General features: G+C 37.4%; 1 protein-coding gene and 1 pseudogene across 10 annotated transcripts; both read right to left on the bottom strand.

Annotated features, from left to right (window-relative positions):
* Positions 1-607: 607 nt before the first annotated feature.
* Positions 608-3,373, bottom strand: LOC125271716 (annotated as a pseudogene).
* A 960-nt stretch (positions 3,374-4,333) lies between these two features.
* LOC125271710 (B-cell receptor CD22-like) lies at positions 4,334-25,094 on the bottom strand. Of its 10 annotated transcripts, XM_048195885.1 has the most exons (17): positions 24,557-25,093; positions 24,404-24,408; positions 23,827-23,878; positions 14,659-14,713; positions 14,332-14,557; positions 11,475-11,738; positions 10,150-10,398; positions 9,800-10,057; positions 9,453-9,707; positions 9,102-9,359; positions 8,755-9,012; positions 8,404-8,661; positions 8,056-8,316; positions 7,887-7,977; positions 7,704-7,752; positions 5,062-5,142; positions 4,334-4,976 (listed from the first exon to the last, which is right to left on the bottom strand). In XM_048195885.1, exons 4-17 carry the CDS (start codon positions 14,677-14,679, stop codon positions 4,872-4,874), a joined length of 2,634 nt encoding a protein of 877 aa, XP_048051842.1. In that variant the 5' UTR covers positions 14,680-14,713; positions 23,827-23,878; positions 24,404-24,408; positions 24,557-25,093; the 3' UTR covers positions 4,334-4,871. The 10 variants fall into 10 exon arrangements, with proteins under 10 accessions (XP_048051842.1, XP_048051840.1, XP_048051841.1 ...); XM_048195883.1 differs by lacking the exon at positions 14,659-14,713 and having other exon boundaries at positions 14,332-14,658; XM_048195884.1 differs by having other exon boundaries at positions 14,332-14,713.
* Positions 25,095-25,190: the final 96 nt, after the last annotated feature.

The following is a 25,190-nucleotide window of genomic DNA, read 5'->3' on the forward strand; positions in this document are numbered from 1 at the left end:
AGGTTTGAGGGTGAGTAAATGATGACAATTTTCATTTTTGAGTGAACTATCCCTTTAAGCTTAAAGTTATTTAGGCGCGTTCGCGTGACCATAGCAACAGTCCTCTTAAAGGGATAGTTCACCCAAAAATGAAAATTGTCATCATTTACTCACCCTCAAGTTGTTCAAAATCTGTATAATTTTCTTTCTTTGTTCTGTTGAACACAAAGAAAGATATTTGGAAGAAAGTTTGTAACCAGGCCACTTTGGGGCACCATTGACTTCCACAGTAGGAAAAAACTACTATGGAAGTCAATGGTGCCCTAAAACTGTTCAGTTTAACACATTCTTCAAAATATCTTCCTTTGTGTTCAACAGAACAAATAAATTCATACAGATTTTGAACTTGAGGGTGAGTAAATGATGACTGAATTTTCATTTTTGGGTGAACTATCCCTTTAAAAACAACTTCTCTGTTTGATCAGTGTTGCACAGAATATCAACAAAACAGCCGCTATTTATCACTGAAAACAGCCGATAGAAATAACTTTTTAAAATAATCACTGCTGAAGATTCACTGTATAATTCACACTGACTGAAATAAAGCAAACAGTGATACAACACAATGTCGTTTCAATTATTTTTTTATTTGTATAACACTTTTTTCACAATGCATATCATTAAAGCAGAGAAATAAATGGAAAGTGACAATAATAGTCGTCTGTCGTAAACAAGCTGAAGGCAATAATAGCAAGGAAAATTCACACAGAATGTGTTTTTGCATTAAACTGTGCTGCTTTTCTTCCGCTTTTCTAAACATGCGCTACACAATCGTATGACCGTTGTGCTCGAGTTAGTTGCAAATTGTGATTTATATGCAATGCTGCGTCAACATGAACATCCACTAGATTGATGTATTTGACTCTTGAGATGTTCTCTCATTTTTAGCAGCACAACATTATAAATGAATGTGAAATGAACTGTGAAATTAAATTAATATAAGATATAATAATCATTTGCCCATGTTATAATATGTAGAATCCTGATCTTCAGGCTCGTCTCTTCATATTCTAGAGAAGAAGTGAACATATGCATTAGAAATAAGATCTCATGTAACACCTTCACAACAACAGCAGAAGAACTCACATCCAGTGTGTCGTATTCAGAGCATCTGGACTTGGGGTCAAGGGTCATGTAGGCGTCCTCAGGAGACTCGACCTGACGACACAATGATGAGAGAATGAATTCTGCCTTCATAACTGACAGGACACAAATGAGAAGAAGCAGGAGACGATTGTCACACTGTTTTATGTTGTCGTGATCCTCTGTGCTTTTGCTCTTCTGATGGAGTCACTCGATTCCTGAGAGAGAAGAAGAAATGAACATGAACACAAACTGACTGTGATCTTCATGACGGTACAGACACAGAGTCTCTCTCACCTTCTGATCAACAGCATCACAATCACAGTCATGACAACAGCTGCAGTGATTCCCACTGTGACTGTGATCAGAGACCAGCTGCTTTCTTCAGGCGTGCAGACGAGAGAAAGAGAAACTCAGTGCTTCACTCACTAAATACAGACAATGACCTACAAAACTGAGACCATTCTCACCTTTAACAGTGAGAGACACAGACGCTGATCTCTGAGATCCATATTTATTCTGAGCCTCACAGTAGAAGCGTCCACTGAAACTGGAGCTAAAGCTGGAGATGCTGAAACTCTGTCCAGATCCAACAGCTGAGGTTTCATCCTCCTTAAACCAGCTGAAGTTCAGAGCAGGAGGGTTTGAATCACTGCTGCAGTTCAGAGTCACTGAATCTCCTGACACTATTTCACCAGACGGACTGATGGACACTGAGACGCTCTTTGGAGGATCTGAAAAAAGAGTAAGAATGACTTACAGTCGATCATTTGATCAGTCTGGATTGAACTGAAAGGTGAAAGTGTGCGGTACATCTGACGCTGAGAGTGACGGCAGGAGTCGGCAGATGTTCCTGATCTCTCGCTGCACAGCTGTAGTTTCCCGTATCATCACTGCTGACCGACTGCAGCAACAGCTGATTCGTGCCGCTCCGTTCTGATAAACGCTTGCCGTTTTTATACCAGATAAAGTCTGTTCCTGAGAGGATACAGGTGCTCTTACAGAATAAAACAGGTGAATCTTTCTCAACGACCTCTTCAGGAATCTCCACTCTGAGCTCTGAAATCACAGACAAACAGATTTAATATTTATATGAAAGAACAGAGTCAAATCTGTCAGTGCAATATTAGTTTGACTGTACCTGTGACTCTGAGCTCGATCCCAGGAAAACCAAGATATGTTTGTTTTTCTTTATTTGTCACAATTCTGAGGCAGTACATTCCTTCATCCTTCATCATGTCTCACATTACTGAGAGTGAGAACGAATGTCGATCTTTATTAGGGAAGAACTGAACTCTGTCTCTGTAATCTGGAAGATTCAACAGATTGATGAATTCCTCGCCTTTAACAGGGTTTACGGTCCAATATATCTCTGTCACAGTGAGATGATCTGGGTGTTTATAAGTGCCTGATAAACTTGTTGTTGAACCCTTTAGGACACATTTCATCATGTTTGAGTACTGAATCTTCCATTCCTGACTGCAATTCCCTGGGAAATATAAAAGAAGCAAACAGTGATTTTATAATGTGCAATTATCACTATAATCATACAGTGTTTTTGTGTTTTTATTTCAGTGTTTTTCTCTACATGACAAATGCTCTTCAGAAGTAAGATGTGTTTTAATGGAGTCTTCAGATCTTGTTTCACTGTTCGCTTTGATTGTCTTTATATAGTTTTTGTTCATTACAAACACTTCTTTACTCTTCAGTTATTCTTTACATTTACTGTAAACATCCGAATACAAGCTAAAACAACAGCAACATATGATATTGTGGATATTCAACATGTTTATAATCAGAGCAAGAACTCAATCATTTCAAATAAGGTTTTGCTTCAGACTCACCAGGAATCACAATCAGAGAAATCAGAGAGAAAAGACGAAACATTCTGGAAGACATCGAGCAGATGATTAAAATCACACACATGTAACACTGAAGTGTTTTTGTGTGATTTCAGAAACATTGATCATTTTCATCAGAGAGAAACAACAATCAGTCAAAGTCAGTCTGCTCTGAAACTGTAGATTAATCTATTTGAAATATTCAGAGAACTGTCCTACCTTGATTTACTGGAACCTGCAGGACTCAAATAAGATCAAATGAAAGAGAACTGATCAGGCTGGACCGTGAGAACTTTATTTCAAAGTTTGTTTGACTTCCTGTCTCTCTTCATTTCCTCAGTTTGGGTGTAAATGCTCCTCCTCCAGTCACATGACTCTAGTGTACACGTGCGTTAGATGAACACATGAACACAACTGTTATTAAGACGCGTGTCAAGTTCAAATAAAAACACAAACGCGTTCTGATGCATTCGTTCGAACACAGAGAATACAATAGAACACTGAAATCCTGCTGAAGCTACAGATGTGACCCACTGGAGAACATTTAACACTTCTCTGCGTCAATGTGCTCCTTCCTCTTTCTCTTTCCGTTTTTGCTATATATACAGTCAAACTCAAGCAAATATGTTTGGCTACAGAGATCAAGATACCAATGCACATGATGATAGATACATTGGTAAGAAGACTCACAGAAGGTGTAAAGTCTGTAAATTGAAGCTTATTAATCTTATGCTGTCAGTCAAAACTGGAGGATATCTAAACTTGTGTGAAGATACTTCCGGCGTCTTCACCAACTCAACTCCACTTACTCTGCTTTTAATAGAAGTGTTTTATTAAGCAGTCCGAGGGAACTTAATCGAGTCCGACATGTTTGTGCCCCTCTTTTTTATGTAACAGAAGATCTTTCCAGCAGTTGAAGAGTGAATGATCAGCACCTCGGACAGCGCGTCTCTGCACACCTCTACAGCCTCACCGACCTGAGCGCCATCTAGAGGAAGATACATGTAACTGCACCACATTATCATAGGGAGAGAAACGGGTTTGAAGTCGGGATGTAATCGAAAAACTGGTTAATTTTCTTGATCCATGGTACTGGTTTTACTGTGCAAGATTCATGCATGTGTATTATTTGATCTCATAATCTTTCTCTTTCTTCATGTGATAATCGCTTGTCTCTGCTGATGTAACTTTACAATTAATATTAATTATTAACTATTCTGGTTCACTGTTTGAGTATTTACATTTTGTTCAAACTTTTACATTTTGTCCACTTTATAAAACCTGTTGGCTGAGTTTATTAGTATGACTCTAGATGTCACACATGAAATATCAGTTATAATGTCAGTTATAATAATAAAATAAACAGCAGCTATGAGAGAAATGTTTATTTGAGATCTCAGTCTTTTAAACACTACAAAAATGATTAAGTTCCTCCAGTAAAGATACAGTAGAATAAAATCCAGTCAACAGAGCGTCAGACATGACAGAGAAACTGAGACTTTAATACAATCAGATTCAGACTGAACTGAGTTTAACATGAAAATACTGCTTAACTGTGAAATTAACATACATAAATTCAATTTTAATACTCCAGTGAAGCAGAAACTAAAGAATGATTACAAGTTATTATGATGTTACTTTAAATATTTGAATTGCACAAATTTTCTCCTAAAATGCATTTGCTTATGAAGCACAAACATAAAATATGACATGCAGGCTAAAATATAGATTTACAAGACTAATAGAAAAAAATAATTCTGCAAACTCTTATAAGCTCAATTACAATATACACAGTTTAATAAATCAGAATGTTATTGATGATGAAATGATGTTCATGAGCTGATGATAATGGGCAGTTTCTGAGGAGCTTCAGTTGTTTCATATTAGCAGTAATACAGTGAGGAGAGTTTAATGTGGATCTGCTGAAGTCACTGCTAGAGTCTCATATTCAGAAGATCTGGACTGAAGCTCAAGAGCCGTGTAGGTGTCATCAGGAGCTCTGGACTGAACAGACTGTGAGAGACACATCAACAAACAGCCTGTTTATGTGTGGATCTGCTGAATATGACTGTAAAAAGTGTTGGAGACATTTACTGACTGCGATTGTGCTGTAAATGTCAGCAGATGTTCTGGACGCTGGATCCAGAGCTGCGTATGTATCGTCACTCGCGTCAGCCGTCTATAGAGAGAGATTTCTGCACTTATATTGCTTCATATATACTATTGTCAGAGGTGGAAAGTAACTAATTACAAATACTTGAGTACAGTACATTACTTTTTTCATTTTTTTTTTATATATAATTAAATTGTGCTACTTTTACTTGAGTTGAATAAAAATTAAGTATTTAACTTCGCTACATTTATTTCTCACCAAAAGTACAAATTTTTGGATGGAGCAACAGGGCGAGCTGGTATTTGACAGACACTTTTTAAATTTCTGGGGTGGAGCTGCACTTCAGCCAATAACAGATAGGTCTGACTCAGTATTGCTCCCTAACAATTTAATATTTAAGTGAATGTAAGTGAGCTATGCTCATATTCTGAAATTGGCAGCTCTTGAAATGGGTCATAGCATTGATATCACCAGAGCTCTGAGCAGTTTACGTAAATAGAAAACTCATAACAGGGCCACATTTATTGCATGGGCGGAGCAAGAACATTGTAAAGTGTCTAAAATGCATGCGCACAGTTCAGTTGAATGGTAAAGTTGCATGATTAATCTGTCAATGCATGTAAAAGTGTAGTTCATTACTATAGCAACAGTGGGCTCCGGGCACATTTGTGGCAGAATGAAAGAGAGCATTTTATTTAACTTGTTAACCCGTACCCCACTTTTTTTTTTTTTTAATCAACACTTTTCTATTCATACTGTTTTAATCCCTCATCTCTTTGATTGGACCTCTCACTTATCCATCTTTTAAAAACATTCAAATGATGTTACATGGACTTACTTTTCAAAATTAGTAATAAAACAATCACTTGTCAACAGGGATAGCTACACAGTAAATCCCCAGAGTTAAATCAACTCTGCTCAGAGTACATTTGGTCCCTCTCTATATAGTGTTAAAGTAACACTAAAGCAGAGTTAAAGTTAATGAGATAATTAAGCAATTAATTAAGTGATGATTGAACATTAATGATGAACACCTGCTGTTAACAGATGTTGGTGTTTTATTGGTCAAAAATTACGCCACCATCATGGTGGTCAGGATTTGTTTTAGTTGTGCTCTTGACCGTTTTTGTCTTCAAAATAATTTATATTTGAGCAATTGTAATAGTGTTTCACAATCAAACACTTGTACGTTGTTGACTCAAAAGACTGAAGCAACAGATCGGCTTGAATTTTCGGCTTGTCCTATGGTGATACCCAGCATGCACTGCAGCGTAAAGTGTTTTCTTTTGTCACCATTGTTGAGATTCATATGCTGATTCTTGATGTCTGTGTGTTTAAGTGATGCAGTAGTTCAAATTTTTCTGTGACCTACATGGTTTTAAAATGATTCAATATATCTGTTTGCTGCAACACTTTCTCCTCATGCTATAGTTTCACAAGTTTGGTAATGCAAAACCAAAACGTATAAATGAAAAAAAAAAAAACATACAAGTGGTTGTTTTGGATGCAGTTAGGCAAACTCACAATGACTTTCTCATCATATAAAAGCAGTTAATATCTGTTCACTGTAAGGCACTGACCTCCTCACTGCTTTACAACAACACAGGCACTGTTGCAGAGAAAAACCTAACATAGAAAGTCAAGGGTCAAGAGCCCAACTTAAGCAAATGCTCCATGATGTTGGTGTTGTTTCTTTGTTTTTCTTGACCAATAAAACATCTAAACCTCAGTTAATTCTCAACAAGTACTTCTGTAGATGTGTGAAAATAAAGTCAGTCTGGTTAGTAATATGTAAAGCTGATAATGCTGTTTGTGGAGTTGTTTAATCAGATTTTCAGAGATTTAATGATTTTTGTCTTCAGTTGATTTCATCTAAGGCTGTGACTAAAGTCAGTTGTAAATAGGAATCATCTTTTCTTCAGTGATTCTGCTTGTTAACAGCAGGTGTTTATCACTAATTCGCAATCATCACTTAATTAATTGCTTAATTATCTCATTAACTTTAACTCTGCTTTAGTATTACTTTAACACTATTTAGAGAGGGACCAAATGTACTCTGAGCAGAGTTGATTTAACTCTGGGGATTTTGCTGTGTAGTACGTTTTCTTAACATAGCATTAAACACATTTTATGAGATTCATATCATCATATCATATTTTTTGCTCCAAAATTACTATATAGCCTATATATATATATATATATATATATATATATATATATATATATATATATATATATATATATATATATATATATATATATATATATATATATATATATATATATGCATCAGTCCCGTTCAAAATAACAGTAAATATATATTAGTATTAAAATTGTATGATAGAGTGTTTAACGCTCCATATTGCTAACATCGGCTCATTTTGTGTAAAAATAGAAAAATAATATTAAATTACTGATGAAGAACGTAGTAACTTGAGTAGTTTTTTCAGCAAACTACATTATTTTTTAGGACTTGTACTCAAGTAAATTATTTCTTAATTAGCAATTCTTTTAGTAAAATTTTTTAGTACTCTTTCCACCACTGACTATTGTATTCATAGTTCAATAGAACAATACAATCACACTGTGTTTCAGTTGTAGATTGAGGAGTGTGTTTGTCGACTCACCTGCTTTTGATTCACGTCTTCAGTTTCACCTTCCCTCCTCATCCTGCTCCTGAAAACGGACAGAAAACTATTAAAAATGTATACATTAAAAAAGACTTGAAACAGTCAATTTAATTTAGATGTGAGATTGATTTTTGTAGATTTTTAGTAAATAGATTTAGTGTGCAGATAAAATTCACTCACATTATGAATATGATGATGCTGATGATGAAGATCAATCCTCCACATCCCGCCACAATCCCAGAAACTGTGTGCAGAGCAGCTCTCTGAACCCCTGAAACAAGATGATCATGAAGATCATTTCACACGTGAGACAGATGAACCTGAAAGAGTGTCTGTTTATAGAAAATACCTTTAACAGTGAGAGAAACAGACGCTGATCTCTGAGATCCATATTTATTCTGAGCCTCACAGTAGAAGCGTCCACTGAAACTGGAGTTAAAGCTGGAGATGCTGAAACTCTGTCCAGATCCAACAGCTGAGGTTTCATCCTCCTTAAACCAGCTGATTTCTGCAGGAGGGTTTGAATCACTGCTGCAGTTCAGAGTCACTGAATCTCCTGACACTATTTCACCAGACGGACTGATGGACACTGACACGCTCTTTGGAGGATCTGAAATACAATAAAAAATGTCTCATCAACAATCACTCACTGGAACTAGAGGATCTGTTGTCAGTTTCTGCAGAAGCGTTCACTCACACATGACATTCAGCATCACGGTATCAGAGTTTTTCTCTCCATGTTTATTTCTGGATCTGCACTTGTATTCTCCACTGTGATCAGAGCTGATGTTTGAGATGCTGAAGATTCTTCCAGATCCTACAGACTTTCCTTCCTTAAACCAGCTGAAGTTCAGAGCAGGAGGGTTTGAATCACTGCTGCAGTTCAGAGTCACTGAATCTCCTGACACTATTTCACCAGACGGATTGATGGACACTGAGACGCTCTTTGGAGGATCTGTAAAGACAAAAAGTGTAAAAGGAAATGAAATAAGACAAATAATTAGGCAAATAATCATCCAGAACTGATCAAAATTAAAGACAGACTTACACATGACATTCACAGTCACAGCAGCAGAGGACTGAGATCCATGTTTATTTCTAGCAGAGCAATAATAGTTTCCACTGGCCTCAGACTTGATATTACTGATGCTGTAGGTGTCGCCAGATCCTAGAATCGTTCCTCCTTTAAACCAGCTGAAGTTCAGAGCAGGAGGGTTTGAATCACTGCTGCAGTTCAGAGTCACTGAATCTCCTGACACTATTTCACCAGACGGACTGATGGACACTGAGACGCTCTTTAGAGGATCTGAAATAGAAAAAAAAAAAGTCTCATCTACAATAACAAAACTCACTGGAACTAGAGGATCTGTTGTCAGTTTCTGCAGCGTCACTCACACATGACATTCAGCATCACAGTATCAGAGTTTTTCTCTCCATGTTTATTTCTGGATCTGCACTTGTATTCTCCACTGTGATCAGAGCTGATGTTTGAGATGCTGAAGATTCTTCCAGATCCTACAGACTTTCCTTCCTTAAACCAGCTGAAGTTCAGAGCAGGAGGGTTTGAATCACTGCTGCAGTTCAGAGTCACTGAATCTCCGGACACTATTTCACCAGACGGATTGATGGACACTGAGACGCTCTTTGGAGGATCTGTAAAGACAAAAAGTGTAAAAGGAAATGAAATAAGACAAATAATTAGGCAAATAATCATCCAGAACTGATCAAAATTGAAGACAGACTTACACATGACATTCACAGTCACAGCAGCAGAGGACTGAGATCCATGTTTATTTCTAGCAGAGCAATAATAGTTTCCACTGGCCTCAGACTTGATATTACTGATGCTGTAGGTGTCGCCAGATCCTAGAAACGTTCCTCCTTTAAACCAGCTGATTTCTGCAGGAGGTTTTGAATCACTGCTGCAGTTCAGAGTCACTGAATCTCCTGACACTATTTCACCAGACGGACTGATGGACACTGACACGCTCTTTGGAGGATCTGAAATACAATAAAAAATGTCTCACCAACAATCACAAAACTCACTGGAACTAGAGGATCTGTTGTCAGTTTCTGCAGAAGCGTTCACTCACACATGACATTCAGCATCACAGTATCAGAGTTTTTCTCTCCATGTTTATTTCTGGATCTGCACTTGTATTCTCCACTGTGATCAGAGCTGATGTTTGAGATGCTGAAGATTCTTCCAGATCCTACAGACTTTCCTTCCTTAAACCAGCTGAAGTTCAGAGCAGGAGGGTTTGAATCACTGCTGCAGTTCAGAGTCACTGAATCTCCGGACACTATTTCACCAGACGGATTGATGGACACTGAGACGCTCTTTGGAGGATCTGTAAAGACGAAAGTGTAAAATGACATGCAAGAAGATCAATAATTAAGCCAGTAGTCATCCAGAAATGATCAAAATTATAGGCAGACTTACACATGACATTCACAGCAGCAGAGGACTGAGATCCATATTTGTTTCTAGCAGAACAATAATAGTTTCCACTGGCCTCAGACTTGATATTACTGATGCTGTAGGTGTCGCCAGATTGCAGAAAAGTTTTCCCTTTATACCAGCTGATTTCTGCAGGAGGTTTTGCATCACTGTTGCAGCTCAGAATCACTGAATCTCCCTCCACTATTTCACCAGATGGACTGATGGACACTGAGATGCTCTTTGGAGGATCTGAAAAGACAAAAGAGTGTGAAAACTTGCAGCAAAACTAAATTCAAATTATGTTCAGGGTTAATTGACATTACTTTGTAAGCATTATCTAGAGGGGGTCATATAATGCCACTTTTACAAGATGTAAAAGAAGTCTGATGTCCCCAGAGTGTATGTGAAGTTTTAGCTCAAAATGCCCCACAGATAATTTATAGAATGTTAAATTTGTCACTTTTTAGGGTGAGCAAAAATGCTCCATTTTTGTATGTGTTCCTTTAAATGCAAATGAGCTGCTGCTCTAAAGAAGAGGGCGGAGTTTCAAGAGCTCATGTTAGCAGCGCCAATTACCTCAGACTCACTGAAAATCTCATAAACATTAATGAAGGAGAGACTCAAGAAGAAGTGACAACATGTAGAATGCAACAGCCCAGGTAACAGAATTTTGTTATAAGAACGTTCTTGATGTTAGAGGAACGTTTTTAGGTATAATGTTCCTCAAACGTTCTTTCAACTTAATTTTGATTTAAAAAAAAATATTCAACATTCTAGGAACGTTGATTTGTAACATTCCAAGAACATGAAAATGTCCAGTTTCCTTAATGTTAGTAGAATGTAATTTAAAGGTTAGTATGATGTTCCTGAAACATTCTTTCAATCATTCAAACACCTGCTGTGAACAAACACTGAAAGAAAGAGAAATAAGAACACAAACTACAACTTTCTTCAGCCACAGCCTTAGATGAACTGAAGATAAAAGACATTAAATCTCTGAAGATCTGATTAAACTCCACAAACAGCATTACCAGCTTCACTTATTACTAACCAGACTGACTTTATTTCTGTCACACGTCTACAGAAGCTCTTATTGAGAAAAGATGGTTTTGATAAACTGTGCACTAAAAAGAATAACAAAAAAAATTCTCTTTTAACACACATTACTGCAAACTCGAGAGTTTGAGATGCAGTTTTTACATTGTAGCCACTACTGCACTCCTCACAACTTTCGTTGACATTTCATTCTAAAGACATATTTACATTTTCTAAGGAACATGTGAGGTATTTCAAAATAAAGTTATTAAAGCTCTCAGCTTACTTACATCCAGGTCTAACAGTGATGTTAACAGATGTGGAGTTGAGTCCCTCATGGCCGCTCATGGTGCAGGAATATTGTCCTCTGTCCTCCAGCCCAACAGACTCCAAATCAAGTAGGTTTTCCCCATGGCGTTGACTGTGCAGATGCCCATCTTTCTTCCAGATGTAGGTTGGTACAGTCATGGAGGGAATGCATGAACCACAGATGAAAACAATCCAATCTCCCTCTGTCACATTGTCAGACTGGGTCTTCACCTCCACCTCCGCATCTGGACCAAAAAGAAGTAAATACACACAACAGTCATGGATTCGATTCCCAAAGAACATACTTTGGATGCACTGCAAGTCACTTCAGATGTAAATATAATGAACTTTAGATATAAGCATCTCACAAAAGCATGTAAATGTAAAGATCTATTTCTGAGCTTTCTTAAAGTCGCCATGAAACAGAAGTTGTGATCATCTTTTCTTCCCCATTGTAACAAACATCACTTTTAATAAAACACTTGCAATAGGTTTGTATGCATGTTTGAGCTGAGTTTTCGTTGCATTTATGTAACCCCTCCTATTCTAACCGCCCGCTCTAAGCAGAACTTAAAGTATTACTTCACTTTCAAATTAAATGCCATCCATGTCCTTCTCTCTTCAGTCGAAAAGAAATTAAGGTTTTTGATAAACATTCCAGGATTTCCAGGTCAAAATTACAGTTTCAGTGCAGCTTCAAAGGGCATTAAACGATACCAGACGAGAAATCTAGAGAAACCACTCATTCAAAAAAAAAAAAAAAAAAAAAAAAAAAAATTACAATTTTATACATTTTAACCATAAATGCTCATCTTGAACTAGCTCTCTTCTTTATTAGAATTCACATAGAATTAAAGACCCAGTCTGACAACACTGCTAAGTGTATTACTGCCCTCCTCAGGTCAAAGTTTGAACTAAATTGTCATATACAATATGCTAGTGCAAGTATATAACAATTAGTTCAAACTTTGACCTGTGGAGGGCAGTAATACACTTTTCCGGCAGTGTAGACGCTGCTGGAATTCCAATAGAGAAGAAGAGAGTTCAAGATGAGCATTTATGGATAAAATTTAGAAAATGAGTGATGGTTTCTCTAGATAAGACACTTATTCCTCATCTGGGATCATTTAAAGCCCTTTGAAGCTGCACTGAAACTAAATTTTGACCATCAAATGTTTGGGCTCCATTGAAGTCCACTATAAGGAGAAAAATTCTGAAATGTTTATCAAAAACCTTAATTTCTTTTCGACTGAAGAGAGAAGGACATGAACATCTTTGATGACATGGGGGTGAGTAAATTATCAGGAAATTTTCATTTGAAAGTGGACTAATCCTTTAACCCAGGTCCATCGGCATGGGAGTCAGGCGATCTAACAAGGAGGCTAAAGACTGCAGTATCAAGAGTCAGTCGCTAGAGCAGCTCTTGAGATCAGGGGAGTGAGGTTTACACGCACAGCTCTTACCGGCCCACATCTGTTACATTTACACCATTCTGACCAGCAGGCATCACCAGCATGTGGGGTTTCAAAACAGTGATTATATATATATATATATATATATATATATATATATATATATATATATATATATATATATATATATATATATATATATATATATATATATATATATATACACACACATTATACACACACACACACAACACTACAAATATTTTACAACACACTTATGTATGTACTGTCTGTAGTAAGTGTAACACTGAACCAAATAAAGACCAAAGTCATTATGATGAATGGAGAAGTGTTTTCCATTCATCATAGTGTTTTACATAGAGCACATCAGTGTTCAACTGGTTCTTATAAAGGTCTATTCATATGATGGTTTGTGTGTGTCATTTGAAAACAAAATACCATTTTGAGAAGAACATTGTTTTGAATGTAAAGTTTCATTTTGCAGGAGAATTGAGGGGTTTTGCCCATTGTGTGTGTGTTTTTTGATTTGTGTGTAGAGTTCTGAGAGTATGAGGCATGCTTTCAGAAAATGTGTGTAAACAATCAAGAAAAACTGTAATATTAACCCTATACCCAACTTCTCTCTCTAAAATCATAGGGAAATGATGGGTGAATAACACTGATGTAGAAGCACCGAACCCTGATTTTAGGCCTAAACTTGATATACTGTAAAATTGTACCTCAAATCTGATTGGTTGATTGGAATGTTGATCTAGGAACAACAAAGATGTCGATCCAGGAATATGCTGTACTTGGTGAAATCATGTTCCCCCATTTGGTCAATAGCCTAAATCATTTTGCGAGTAAATTTATTTATTTTTATATATTTTTTTTTTAATTCTTGATTTTGTCCATCAGGTATTCATTGGTTTTGTTGGGTCACCGATCAATGGCACTTTTTTTTTTTTTTTTTTTAACCCTTATGTTGTGTTCGTTTTCATTTTGGATAATTTTTGTACTCTTTTGGGATTTTTTCCTACCTTGTCACACACTCAAATAACCAGCCTACAAAAAAAAAAAAAAAAAAAAAAAAAAAAAAAACCTTATAAAGCTCTTGTTATACTATATTATATCACCATATATTGGATTCAATCTTTTTGTCAACTTTTCTTTCAAGTTTTGTGTTTATTCGTTTCAATTTTGTTCAAGATAATTTTGACCGATTGTAAGCCTCATTTGACTGGAACACCAAATGTGTTACAGGGCTTTAAACAGTGTTAAGTTAAATGATGTGCTCGGATAAAGTATCTATAATAAACATTGCAATATTCAAGTTATCATACTTAACCATAGTAAAGTGTCATTTGTTAAATTCCTGTTCTCACATGGAAATTTAGTCACAACTATTATCCAACTCTCTACTCACCAGTTACTTCAAGACGGATTCCCTGAGCGTTCGTCCAGTTTCGCCCGGATCCAGTGCCGAGCACAAAGCGAAAGAGACCCGCGTCACTCTCGTTCACGTCCCTCAGCAGTAGCGAGCAATTTCCCGCGTCAGCCTGCAACTCCACGCGCCCTTCAAATGCAGGATCCTGAGAAACTCTGACCTCCTTCTCCGGTGATTTCTCATGGAGCCATTCCACTGCGCTCACCTGCTCATGTTGAGGGTGAGTGTATTTGCAGGGTATGAGCACTGTCGACTGCCGAACAACACACATTCTACTGATAATATGAGTAATGTCATACTGCACACCTGGAATACACACAGATCCATGCTTGAAATGTTGATTTGCAGTTCAGTTTTTTGACTGAAAAAAAAAAAAAAAAAAAAAAAAAAAAAAAAAAAAACCTACATTTTGGTATTTTAGAATTTTTCATCGGAATGGTACAAAAATTGGTCAAGGTTTTAGCACAGTTTCTGGTTAAAAATGACTGCATTGGAAACAAATGCATTTTACATATAAATTTATTCATTTTGCAGATGCTTTTATCCAAAGCGACTTACAATTGAGGAATACAGCAAGCGATTTGTCGTAAAGAGGCAAGTAAACCCAAGAAGTGCCCATAAGTTTCAGATATTGCTTAGAGTAGCATTAGCTGGAATATTAGGGAGCGATTAAAAAGTAAAAAGCAACTCTCTCCTCTGTCCCCCTCCACCTCTCAACACATCTTTAACTGCTGATGATTTTGCTAATTTCTTCACTAACAAAACTTTAACCATCAGCAGTCAGTCCTCAGCTCCACACATGCAGGAACTCAGACCAAACATCCACAGCTACAGACCTTCTCTCCTTCTCTACCCTCACTGAGATAGAAGTATCTAAACTTCTCTCCTCCAGTCATCCCACCACCTGCCCTCTAGATCCCATCCTATCACACCTTCTACAGGCCATCTCTCCTATACACATGCCAGCACTCACACAGTATCAACACATCTCTGCTACATGCTGTAATTTTTTTTTTTTTTTTTTTTGAATCATCAGATCCTTCTGTCTACCCTGTCATCACAGGTACTCTACTTCACTGGTTTGAATCCTATCTCACAGATAGGTCTTTCAGGGTAGCCTGGAGGGGGGAGGTATCCAAACCTTATCAACTGCTCACGGGGGTTCCTCAGGGTTCAGTGCTTGGACCCCTCCTCTTCTCCATATACAGTACATTCCTGGGACCCATCATACAGGCACATGGTTTACACTATCATTGCTATGCTGATGACGCATAGCTTAACCTTTCATTCCAATCAGATGATCCCACAGTAGCTGCACGAATCTCAAGCTGTCTGGCGGACATCTCGGCATGGATGAAAAAACATCACCTGCAGCTCAACCTGACAAAGACTTCTTGTCTTCCCTGCCAATCCATCTCTACAGCACGATTTCACCATCCAGCTAGGTACATCATAAATTACCCCATCAAGATTGGTAAGAAATCTTGAAGTAATCTTTAATGACCAGCTGACAATCAAAGACCACATTGCAAAGACAGCTCGGTCATGCAGATTTGCACAACAACATCAGGAAGATCAGGCCTTTCCTAGCATAGCATGCAACACAACTTCTTGTCCTAGCCCTGGTCATTTCTAGGCTTGATTACTGCAATGCTCTTCTGGCTGGACTGCCATCATTGTGCAATCAAATCTCTACAGATGATTCAGAAAGCTACAGCACGTCTTGTTTTCAATAAGCCCAAGAGGGCCCACTCTCTTTATCTCTATGCACTGGCTACCAGTTGCTGCTTGCTTACAGATCTACCACAGGCTCAGCACCCTTCTACATCCACTCAATCTTACGAGTCTGTATCCCCTCCAGAATCCTGTGATCAGCAAATGCCATCACGGAGAGGCATAAAATCACCCTCCAGAACATTTTTGTTCCCAGTTCCTTGCTGGTGGAACGATCTCCCCACCTTTTATCTGGAACGCAGAATCCCTGACAATATTCAAAAGGCAGCTGAAAACTCCTCTCTTTTGTGAGCACTTAAAAAAGATCTTATGCTTTCACTTTCCCTTAACCCTTTGACACGTACGATCACACCGGTGTGATCAGTCTTGGCTGGCCCCAGGAGCGTACGATCACACCGGTGTGATTAGAACAGGGTTCCTACACATTTTTACCAATAAAATTCCATGACTTTTCCATGACTTTAAGTAAAATTCCATGACCTAATGTTTCATGACATGTCTATGTATACATGTTAACACTCTGAGAGTATCGCCGGCGATACCACCGCAGTTTTTTTTCTTACCAGTGTGAAAGAGACTCAAAATACTCTGTTAATGTTGCACATACAATTAAGAGTTATACACCATTTTAATCTGTGGAATATCTTCTTTTATTTGTGTACACTCAGAGTAAAAACAAAATGTTGTGCTTTTTGTAAAATAAAGAAAACTAACATGATGCGTGATCTCTCCTCTCCCTCTGAACGAAGTCCAATCTGATAGTTCTCAGAAAATGAACTGTAACTTAGTGAATACTATCACAAAAAAAATTAGACTCATGTCTTAAAAAAAAAAAAAAAAAAAAAAAAAAACACATTGAAATGTCAGGTTTTAAATCGTGTAAGTCAAATCGAAAACAAACATTCTGTGTTTATGTAATCTGTATGAAAAGAGAGCCATGTCAGAAATCCGTGATTCAGCTCATTATCTGCTAATGCGCCACGCCCACGGAGTCAGCGCTATTCAGACGCAAATTCAGTCAGTCAATACATGCATACATCTCAATCGTGTATTTGTCTTGAAAAAAAGTGTTTGAATAGCCATAGTTAGCAATCTCAGTCCTCTGTTAGTTCGGTTAGTTCCTGGATTGCCTATTCTTCTTTAGTGCTCAGGCATTTGTGGACTAAAGGTGTACAGAGCGCCCTCCGGCTGCAAGTATGAATTGACAGTATCCAGCACTCATAGTAATGACAATAAATCCTGAATAAATATTACTCTTCTGTATAGAAAATTGACAAACATATGAGAATCCAGCAATATTTCTCCAAATGTGCATGCTTTTAAGCTAAAAGCCTATATGAAATGCCATAGAGGTAACAATTGTTCAGACACTTTGCTTCACAGAAATACATTATATTTTAAAGAATATAATAGAATACCATTATTTTATATTGTAATAATATTTCACAGTATTGCTGTTTTTTCTGTATGTTTGATTTACACCATGATGAGATTTGAATCATGATCACAGGGTTTTTTCACAGCCTACCTGACTGAAAGGCCTCATTAATATGCAAGTCATTTCAGGTCATTATTATGTGATTCTTTTGTCTTGTCAGGTGAGAATCACCCATTATACATGAGGATTCACGCCTCCACGCATACTGTGTTTCTTGACCAAAGATGTTTTAGAACATAAAAATAGAGAGATTTAAATTAACAAGCAGGCAGCATAATTTTTTACCTCATTTTGAAGCAAAAACTCTAGTCTACAACCTCAAATACCCAGAAGTCTTATGAACAAAGATTTAATATATATTTTTTGGCTTTATTTCAGTGACTTAAGTTTGTTTTTTCAATAACCATGCATAAACGTTATTCCTTCAAAAACACAAACATGTACATACATGTTCCTCACATATTATTGTAGCCTAGTTTGTGCTGAATACAGTGTAATGACACTTTTTCCATTAATATGCTTATGAACAACTGAAAAAAAGCACAAATGTCAGGGCATGTCAAAATTTCTCCAGGGTCCCAAAAATCCTCAGACCCCTGAGGGTTAAAGAAGAAGAAAATCCATGTTACACCCAGCATATTTTTACTAAAATAAATGACAAGAACGTGTCTTTGCGTCTAAAAACGCGTTTTAAGCAGAGCGCCTAGTGTTTTCAGCTGGCTAAAAATGCTCTGGTGGACACACGGCCTTAGGTGTGGTTTAAAAAAAAAAAAAAAAAAAAAAAAAAAAAAAAAAAAACCGCAGCATAGAACGCGGGAGTCTTGAGACGCGCCTTTGAGGCTTGATGCAATAGGCAAACAGCAGAATTTACAGATACAAGTTTTGACATGAAAAAAAGAAAATAAGATAATGAGCGCCTCCTCTGCCATATTGCCATTATATAAACGGTTGTCTTGCCAACTCGCAACGCTTGCCCCGCCTCCAAGTTCTTCTGATTGGTCCACTGTTTTGGAACTGACATTGATGAGCGGCGCTGCGTGTAAAAGTTGAAATTCTTTTAACTTGACACGGCATCATCTTAAAAACGCGGCGCTCAAGTGAGGCGCTGCAAAAGACTCGAGACGCGAGCGTGACGGTCATGCACGTCCATCAAGCGCGTGTTTACATAGAAAAACAATGGGAAAGTAGCGCATTGGAATAGAAAAACACGTTGTGTGAACGGCCCCTAACAAAGTTTCATAACATAATACATCAAACCCTGAGAACCGCTTAGAAATAGATTAACGTAATTCATGGTAGATAATTAACATAAATCAAGGGGAAGCAACATGTTAAACTAAAAAATGTGTCCAGCAACACTGTCCTGCACAGTACCTCTGCAGTTAGGGTTTCGTTTCTGGATACAGCACTCAAAATGGTCCCTCGTTTTACAGTGGATGAGAGGGAAGCACCGCAGCTGGGAGCGGGTGTCAAGTCACGCCTGTTTCACACATAATCCGTCTGCAGTGCGTGTGCGGTCCATATGCAGTGCGTATGTGTTGCTGAAGCAGGAAGCGGCCATTGTGCTTTCACACAGCACACGTTTGCAGTGCGCTACGAGACGGTTCGAGCTAAACTAAAATTTGCATTTCTATATTCAAAATGTAGAAATGTCTAATATTTACTAAAATGAAAATTCATCAAAATTGTAACGTGTACTCCAGATTTATATTTATACATTATGTACACTTTCAACATACTCATTTAGATGTACATTGATACATTAAGACGTTTTATAACTACTTCACGGTCTGCCCTATATAAATGACATGTAGCATACTAATTAGACATACAAATGTAAGTACAACGAGCTATTTAATGCGTAAACTTAAATGTATACACCTACATGCTAATGACATTTAGCTGCAAAGTGACGTGAACCTTAACTATTGTAATTTAACTAATATATCATCAACTATATTCGAATATACGGAGATTGTGAAACAAATTTCCATGACTTTTCCAAAACTTTGTGGGTTAATTCATTTTTACAAATATTTTCCAGGCCTGGAAATTGCCATTTTAAAATTCCATGACTTCTCCAGGTTTTTCCATGACCGTACGAACCCTGTTAGAACCAGGTTAGAACGTTCAGCGCATCACGTGATCAATTGCCAAATTCAAATGTGCTTGCGCGCTTTGGCTGGTGCTAAACCAGAGACGGGCGCGCGCAGCGCTTTCCATATATTACATATATGCAGTGTTTTCAACCAAATAATGTTTATTTTAGGTTTCAGACATTTAAATACACGAGTACTAACAAAACAATATATTTAGAGTTTGTAAAATACACAATTATGTCTATAGAAGCGGAAATAACAACCCGTTCCATTAGAATTAGACGACGCGTTTTATTCATATCAGATACACATTGTGAAAGTAACTTTAAAGCTTACTCTATTCTTCCCCAGTTCACCGACTCATTTACTTTCATGTATTTCGAGAGAAGTGGATGAATTCACATGTTGTAAATCCAACAGATCCGATTCTCTGTGCGGCGCAAACTAACATGGCGGCGCCCATCGCGCATATGGCTCAACTAACGCGATCGTTATAAAGGTGTTTAAACAGCAAAACACATCCACATGCACATATTTGGCAATCGGAATATTAGACATTTCATGCTATAGTTAAATTTGTGAATATTTTGAATAAAAAAGGAAAAGTTAAATGAAAGTGGATCATCATTCATAGCGCTGCAGTGTGTCACGTAACAAGCAATGACGCGTCACCATGGAAACCATAAAGTGATAGGTTCTAAATAACGGTCGCCTTAATCTCTCGCTGGGGGGTCAGCCAAAATATTTTAAACTTACGTGCGAAAGGGTTAAAGGTGCAATATGTAAAATTGTTGCAGTAAAATATCCAAAAACCACTAGGCCAGTGTTATATATTTTGTTCACTCGAGTATTTACAATATCCCAAATGTTTCCAACTATCTGTAAATTGTGAGAAAACTGCAGTTTTATGCCACGTTCCAGGCAACCCATAACCCGTGTTTCCAACCTTCTACCCGTGAAAGTGCACTGGAACGGCAGTCAAACCCGTGGCTTCCCACCCGTGAACTCGTACTAGATCGATGTACTCCCAGTTACGAGTTCTGACGTCACATTGCCCGCGAAACAATAATGGCAGCCCTACAGATGCGGTGTTTATGAAAGTGCAATAAAAGTAAAATAAAAAGGTATAACAGCTTATCTTGCCTTATGCGCCGTTTTCCTCCTCTGTTTCCCTCAAATAAGCAGGGAGTAAGCACCTTTGGCGATAGAAATGATTGTTAATGAGCATAAGCCCCATGCAGTCCGCCATGTTGGTTTGTTTACACTTTTACGCAGTTTGGCATAACTTTCCTGGAACGCTACAAAGTCGTCGTGATTTGAAGTCGTGACTTACGGGCTCAAAAACCTGCCTGGAACGCAACATTATCCAAGGCTCTGGGACGTGTGAGGAGTTGCCTGTCAATTGCGTCATACCCACGTTACCCTCGGTTTCCGGTTTTATTTTGTAGAAACCATGGAAACACCAAAGACGCTTTAATATTTACACATTTTAATAGACAAGGGAACTGTTTTGATACATTTATAGACAGAAAACTAATTATTGTTATATAGCTCAACACGTTTAGTCTTACTGTTTAAATCAATTTTCTTGATTTTTTTTGTGAGTACCATGCTTTACCATGCCTCAGAGAAAAACACTATTTTGTCAAAAAGCTAACATGGCATTATCAGATGCAGCTTTATTTTTAGTAACATTAAAGGTGCCCTAGAACTTTTTTTAAAAAAGATGTAATATAAGTCTAAGGTGTCCCCTGAATGTGTCTGAAGTTTCAGCTCAAAATACCCCATAGAGTTTTTTTTTTTTTTTAATTCATTTTTTTAACTGATTATTTTGGGGCATAATTAGAAAAGAGCCGATTCAGGGTGTGTGGCCCTTTAAATCTGGTGCTCCACGCCCCAAGAGCTCGCGCTTGCCTTAAACATTTAAAAAAAAAAAAAAGTTCAAACAGCTAATATAACCCTCAAAATGGATCTTTACAAAGTGTTTGTCATGCAGCATGTCTAATCATGCAAGTACAGTGTTTATTTTGATGTTTACATTGATTCTGAATGAGTTTGAGGCTATATGCTCCGTGGCTAACGGCTAATGCTACACTGTTGGAGAGATTTATAAAGAATGAAATTGTGTTTATGAATTATACAGACTGCAAGTGTTTAATAATGAAAATAGCGACGGCTCATGTCTCCGTGAATACAGTAAGAAACGATCTAACTTTAACCACATTTAACAGTACATTAGCAACATGCTAACGAAACATTTAAAAAGACAATATATAAATATCACTAAAAATATCATGTTATCATGAATCATGTCAGTTATTATTGCTCCATCTGCCATTTTTTGCTATTGTCCTTGCTTGCTTACCTAGTCTGTTGATTCAGCTGTGCACAGATCCAGACGTTCTGCCCTTGTCTAATGCCTTTCATAATGTTGGGAACATGGGCTGGCATATGCAAATATTGGGGGCATACACCCCGACTGTTACGTAACAGTCGGTATTACAGTATGTGGAGATTCGCCTGTTCTTCAGAGGTCTTTTAAACAAATGAGATTTATATAAGGAGGAGGAAACAATAGAGTTTGAGACTCACTGTATGTCATTTCCATGTACTGAACTCTTGTTATTGAATTTACCTCGGCATAGTTAAATTTTTGAATCTAGGGCACCTTTAATACAGCATTTTCTCCATCATACAGTATGTTACAAAATTAATTGAATGCCATCAACACACTCAAATGCATCTAATATGATAAACAGAGCCGTTTTACCTCATACTCATGACTGGAAAAACAGAAGCAGCGCCGGCAACTGTGTCATAATAAAAGTTGTTTTGAATAGGCCTCTAGCGGACAAATCCTACATACTGCACCTTTAAAGGATTAGATCACTTTCAAATGAAAATTACCCCACTCACCCTCAAGCCATCCTAGGTGTATGTGACTTTTTTCTTTCTTGATGCATCCAAGCTTTATAATGGCAATGAACAGGGTTCACAAATATGAGCTGAAGAAAGTGCCTCCATCCACATCCATCCATCATAGTCGCACTCCACAAGGCTCCGGGGGGGTTAATAAAGGCCTTCCAAAGTGAAGCGATGCGTTTGTAAGAAAAATATCCATATTTAACAAGTTATGAAGTAAAATACCTAGCTTCTGCTAGACTGCCTTCCGTATTCAACTTATGAAGAAAGTGTAAAACTCTTGCAGTTCAAAATGCTTACGCTACATCCTACACCTTCCCCATTCAAATTAAGGGAAAAAAAGTGTAATTGACGTAACGCCAGTTTACACTTTCTTCGTAATTTGAATACGAAAAGGCATCGCTTCACTTCAAAAGGACTTTATTAACCCCCGGAGCCGTGTGGAGTACGTTTATGATGGATGTGGATGGAGACACTTTCTTCAGCTCCTACTCGTTAGTCCAGTTCACTGCCATTATAAAGCTTGGATGCATCAGGATATTTATTAATATAACTCAGATTGTGTTCATCAGAAAGAAGAAAGTCATACACCTAGCATGGCTTGAGGGTGAGTAAAGCTTGGGCGAATTCTCATTTAAAATTGAACTTCAGCAATAATCTGCAAAGTTTCTTCTTTAAAAATAGACCAAACTTAAACCATGACAGTTCACGACAGTTTAAGTTATAAATGTCATTTTCAGGTCTATGCTTAAAAATTGGTTAAAGGGTAATAAATGAATCAGTCATAACTACTCCATAAATAGAATTTAATGGCCTACCATAAAAGCGCTTAAAATATTAAATATAAAGCATTATCAAACTAAAATATAGTATATTAAGTTGTTAAAATAAATAGAAATGATCATTTTTAAAATCACCATGCGAGCAGTCCCAGAGGGTTAAAAAAAAAAAAAAGTTACTAAAAACATTCAAAGATAAGACTTTATAAGAGATGTGCAATGAATGCTAACAGAGCATTCATTTGCTGTTTCTCATGTCACTTCAAAATACGAACTCGTTAAAATGACTGACTTAGTTTTCTTTGTCACTGCACTTTAATAGAGTTCATAACACACTGCAAGTGTGAAAGTGAGAAAGATACTGTGAAGCTGTGACTGTTTGCTCAACTGACACAGGGTGGAGAAAGGGAAGTTAAGCGAATGTGCTGACAGTAATAAAAACAATTTTTTTTTTTATCAGAACAATGTTAATTGAGTTATCCTAACACAGATATTATATTACCTGTTGCTATCAGAGAGATCCAGATGAAGGATTGAAGCAGTACAGCAGACACCTGCAAGATATGAGATTTATTTAGCCGGAACTCCATGACATCTTTAAGATACCTGATCTGTCTTCATCTGTCACAACGTGATGGTGAAGGGAAACAGGACTTCGGTAAAGTTAGTTTTATATTCGCACATTCGGACATCCGTATTCAATAGCCTTGTTAATCACACTACATTGGACATTCAGTGGACATTCACAAGTAAATATGCCATTAAAACAATACTTGCCTATTTTGATCGACTGTGAAAAATGTTGTAAGTTGACAATCGTTGGTTGTCAATATCATGTCGTTTCGCAAACATTAATTTATTGCACATTTATTGGAAAGTCTGAATTTAACGGAAGTCCGAATGTGCGAATATAAAACCAACTTTACTTAAGTGGAAACAGACAGTCTTTAATATATCCACAGGTAATAATAATCCACACAAAGAGAACAGTTTACAACACATCTAACATGAACGAGACCCAACAGCAATGAACACAAACTTAAGAATGCATGCGAATTAGGATAATTAATGACACACACCTGAACTGAATGGCGACATCAAATTGACAACAAACTCAACAGGGGGAAAAAGCAGACACTCTGAAGTAGCAATATCACCCATATCAACTAATATGTATTCAATTTTGCCATCTCAGTCATTTCAATAAAAGGTTTTGAAATTAAATATATTACCATGATGCTTGTAATGATGACGACCAAAACTACCAGCAGAAGAGGCGTTGCTCAAAGACCAAAAATAATGTAGCCTCTTCCCCTTAAAACCACAGTGAGAACTCTAGTTGTTGTTATTAAAAAAAACTGCTGACTGCTCTGCTCGTAAATGGTATCATAACTACAGGAAATACTGTAGCTGAAGGCACCAAACATCAGTATCAGTATTGCTGATGCATAAAGTGAGTCCAACTTAAAGGGAGTGCTAATGACAATACACAGGTGCAAGGAATCCAAGGAAAGCGGGAGAGATGATGAGGAATTGCAATCAGGTGTGGAGCAGGGAGGATCATGGGAAATGGAGTCCAGGGGAGACATGAACTGTAACAGATACCTTGAATTGAGTAGATTTCACCTGTTGGAAATGTCAGCCTTACACTGACCCAAGTCATATTCAGACCACAACATGTCATAATGTCATGTTTTAGTGTCTCTAGAACAGAATGCAGAACACTTTAGTGGCTGTTTCCCGATCAGTGGGACGTTTCCAAACCACAATGTATATTTTCAGACACTTTACCCATTTGAGTAATTTTATTTTCCTCCAGTAGCTCGTATAGGATTTTATATTTTCTCTAACAACTTATAAGCATAT

Source organism: Megalobrama amblycephala, linkage group LG7, assembly GCF_018812025.1.
Source record: "Megalobrama amblycephala isolate DHTTF-2021 linkage group LG7, ASM1881202v1, whole genome shotgun sequence".
Classification (NCBI taxonomy): Eukaryota; Metazoa; Chordata; class Actinopteri; order Cypriniformes; family Xenocyprididae; genus Megalobrama; species Megalobrama amblycephala.

Bases quoted from the DNA above. Each gene is read 5' to 3' on its own strand.
- LOC125271710 (XM_048195881.1), bottom strand. From the start codon at position 24,485: ATGGGTGATATTGCTACTTCAGAGTGTCTGCTTTTTCCCCCTGTTGAG. The intron at 11,739-14,331 runs GTGAGTAGAGAG...TTTTTGGTCCAG, and splicing joins AATCCGTCTTGAAGTAACTG to ATGCGGAGGTGGAGGTGAAG. The intron at 7,978-8,055 runs GTATTTTCTATA...ATCTTGTTTCAG, and splicing joins TGTTTCTCTCACTGTTAAAG to GGGTTCAGAGAGCTGCTCTG.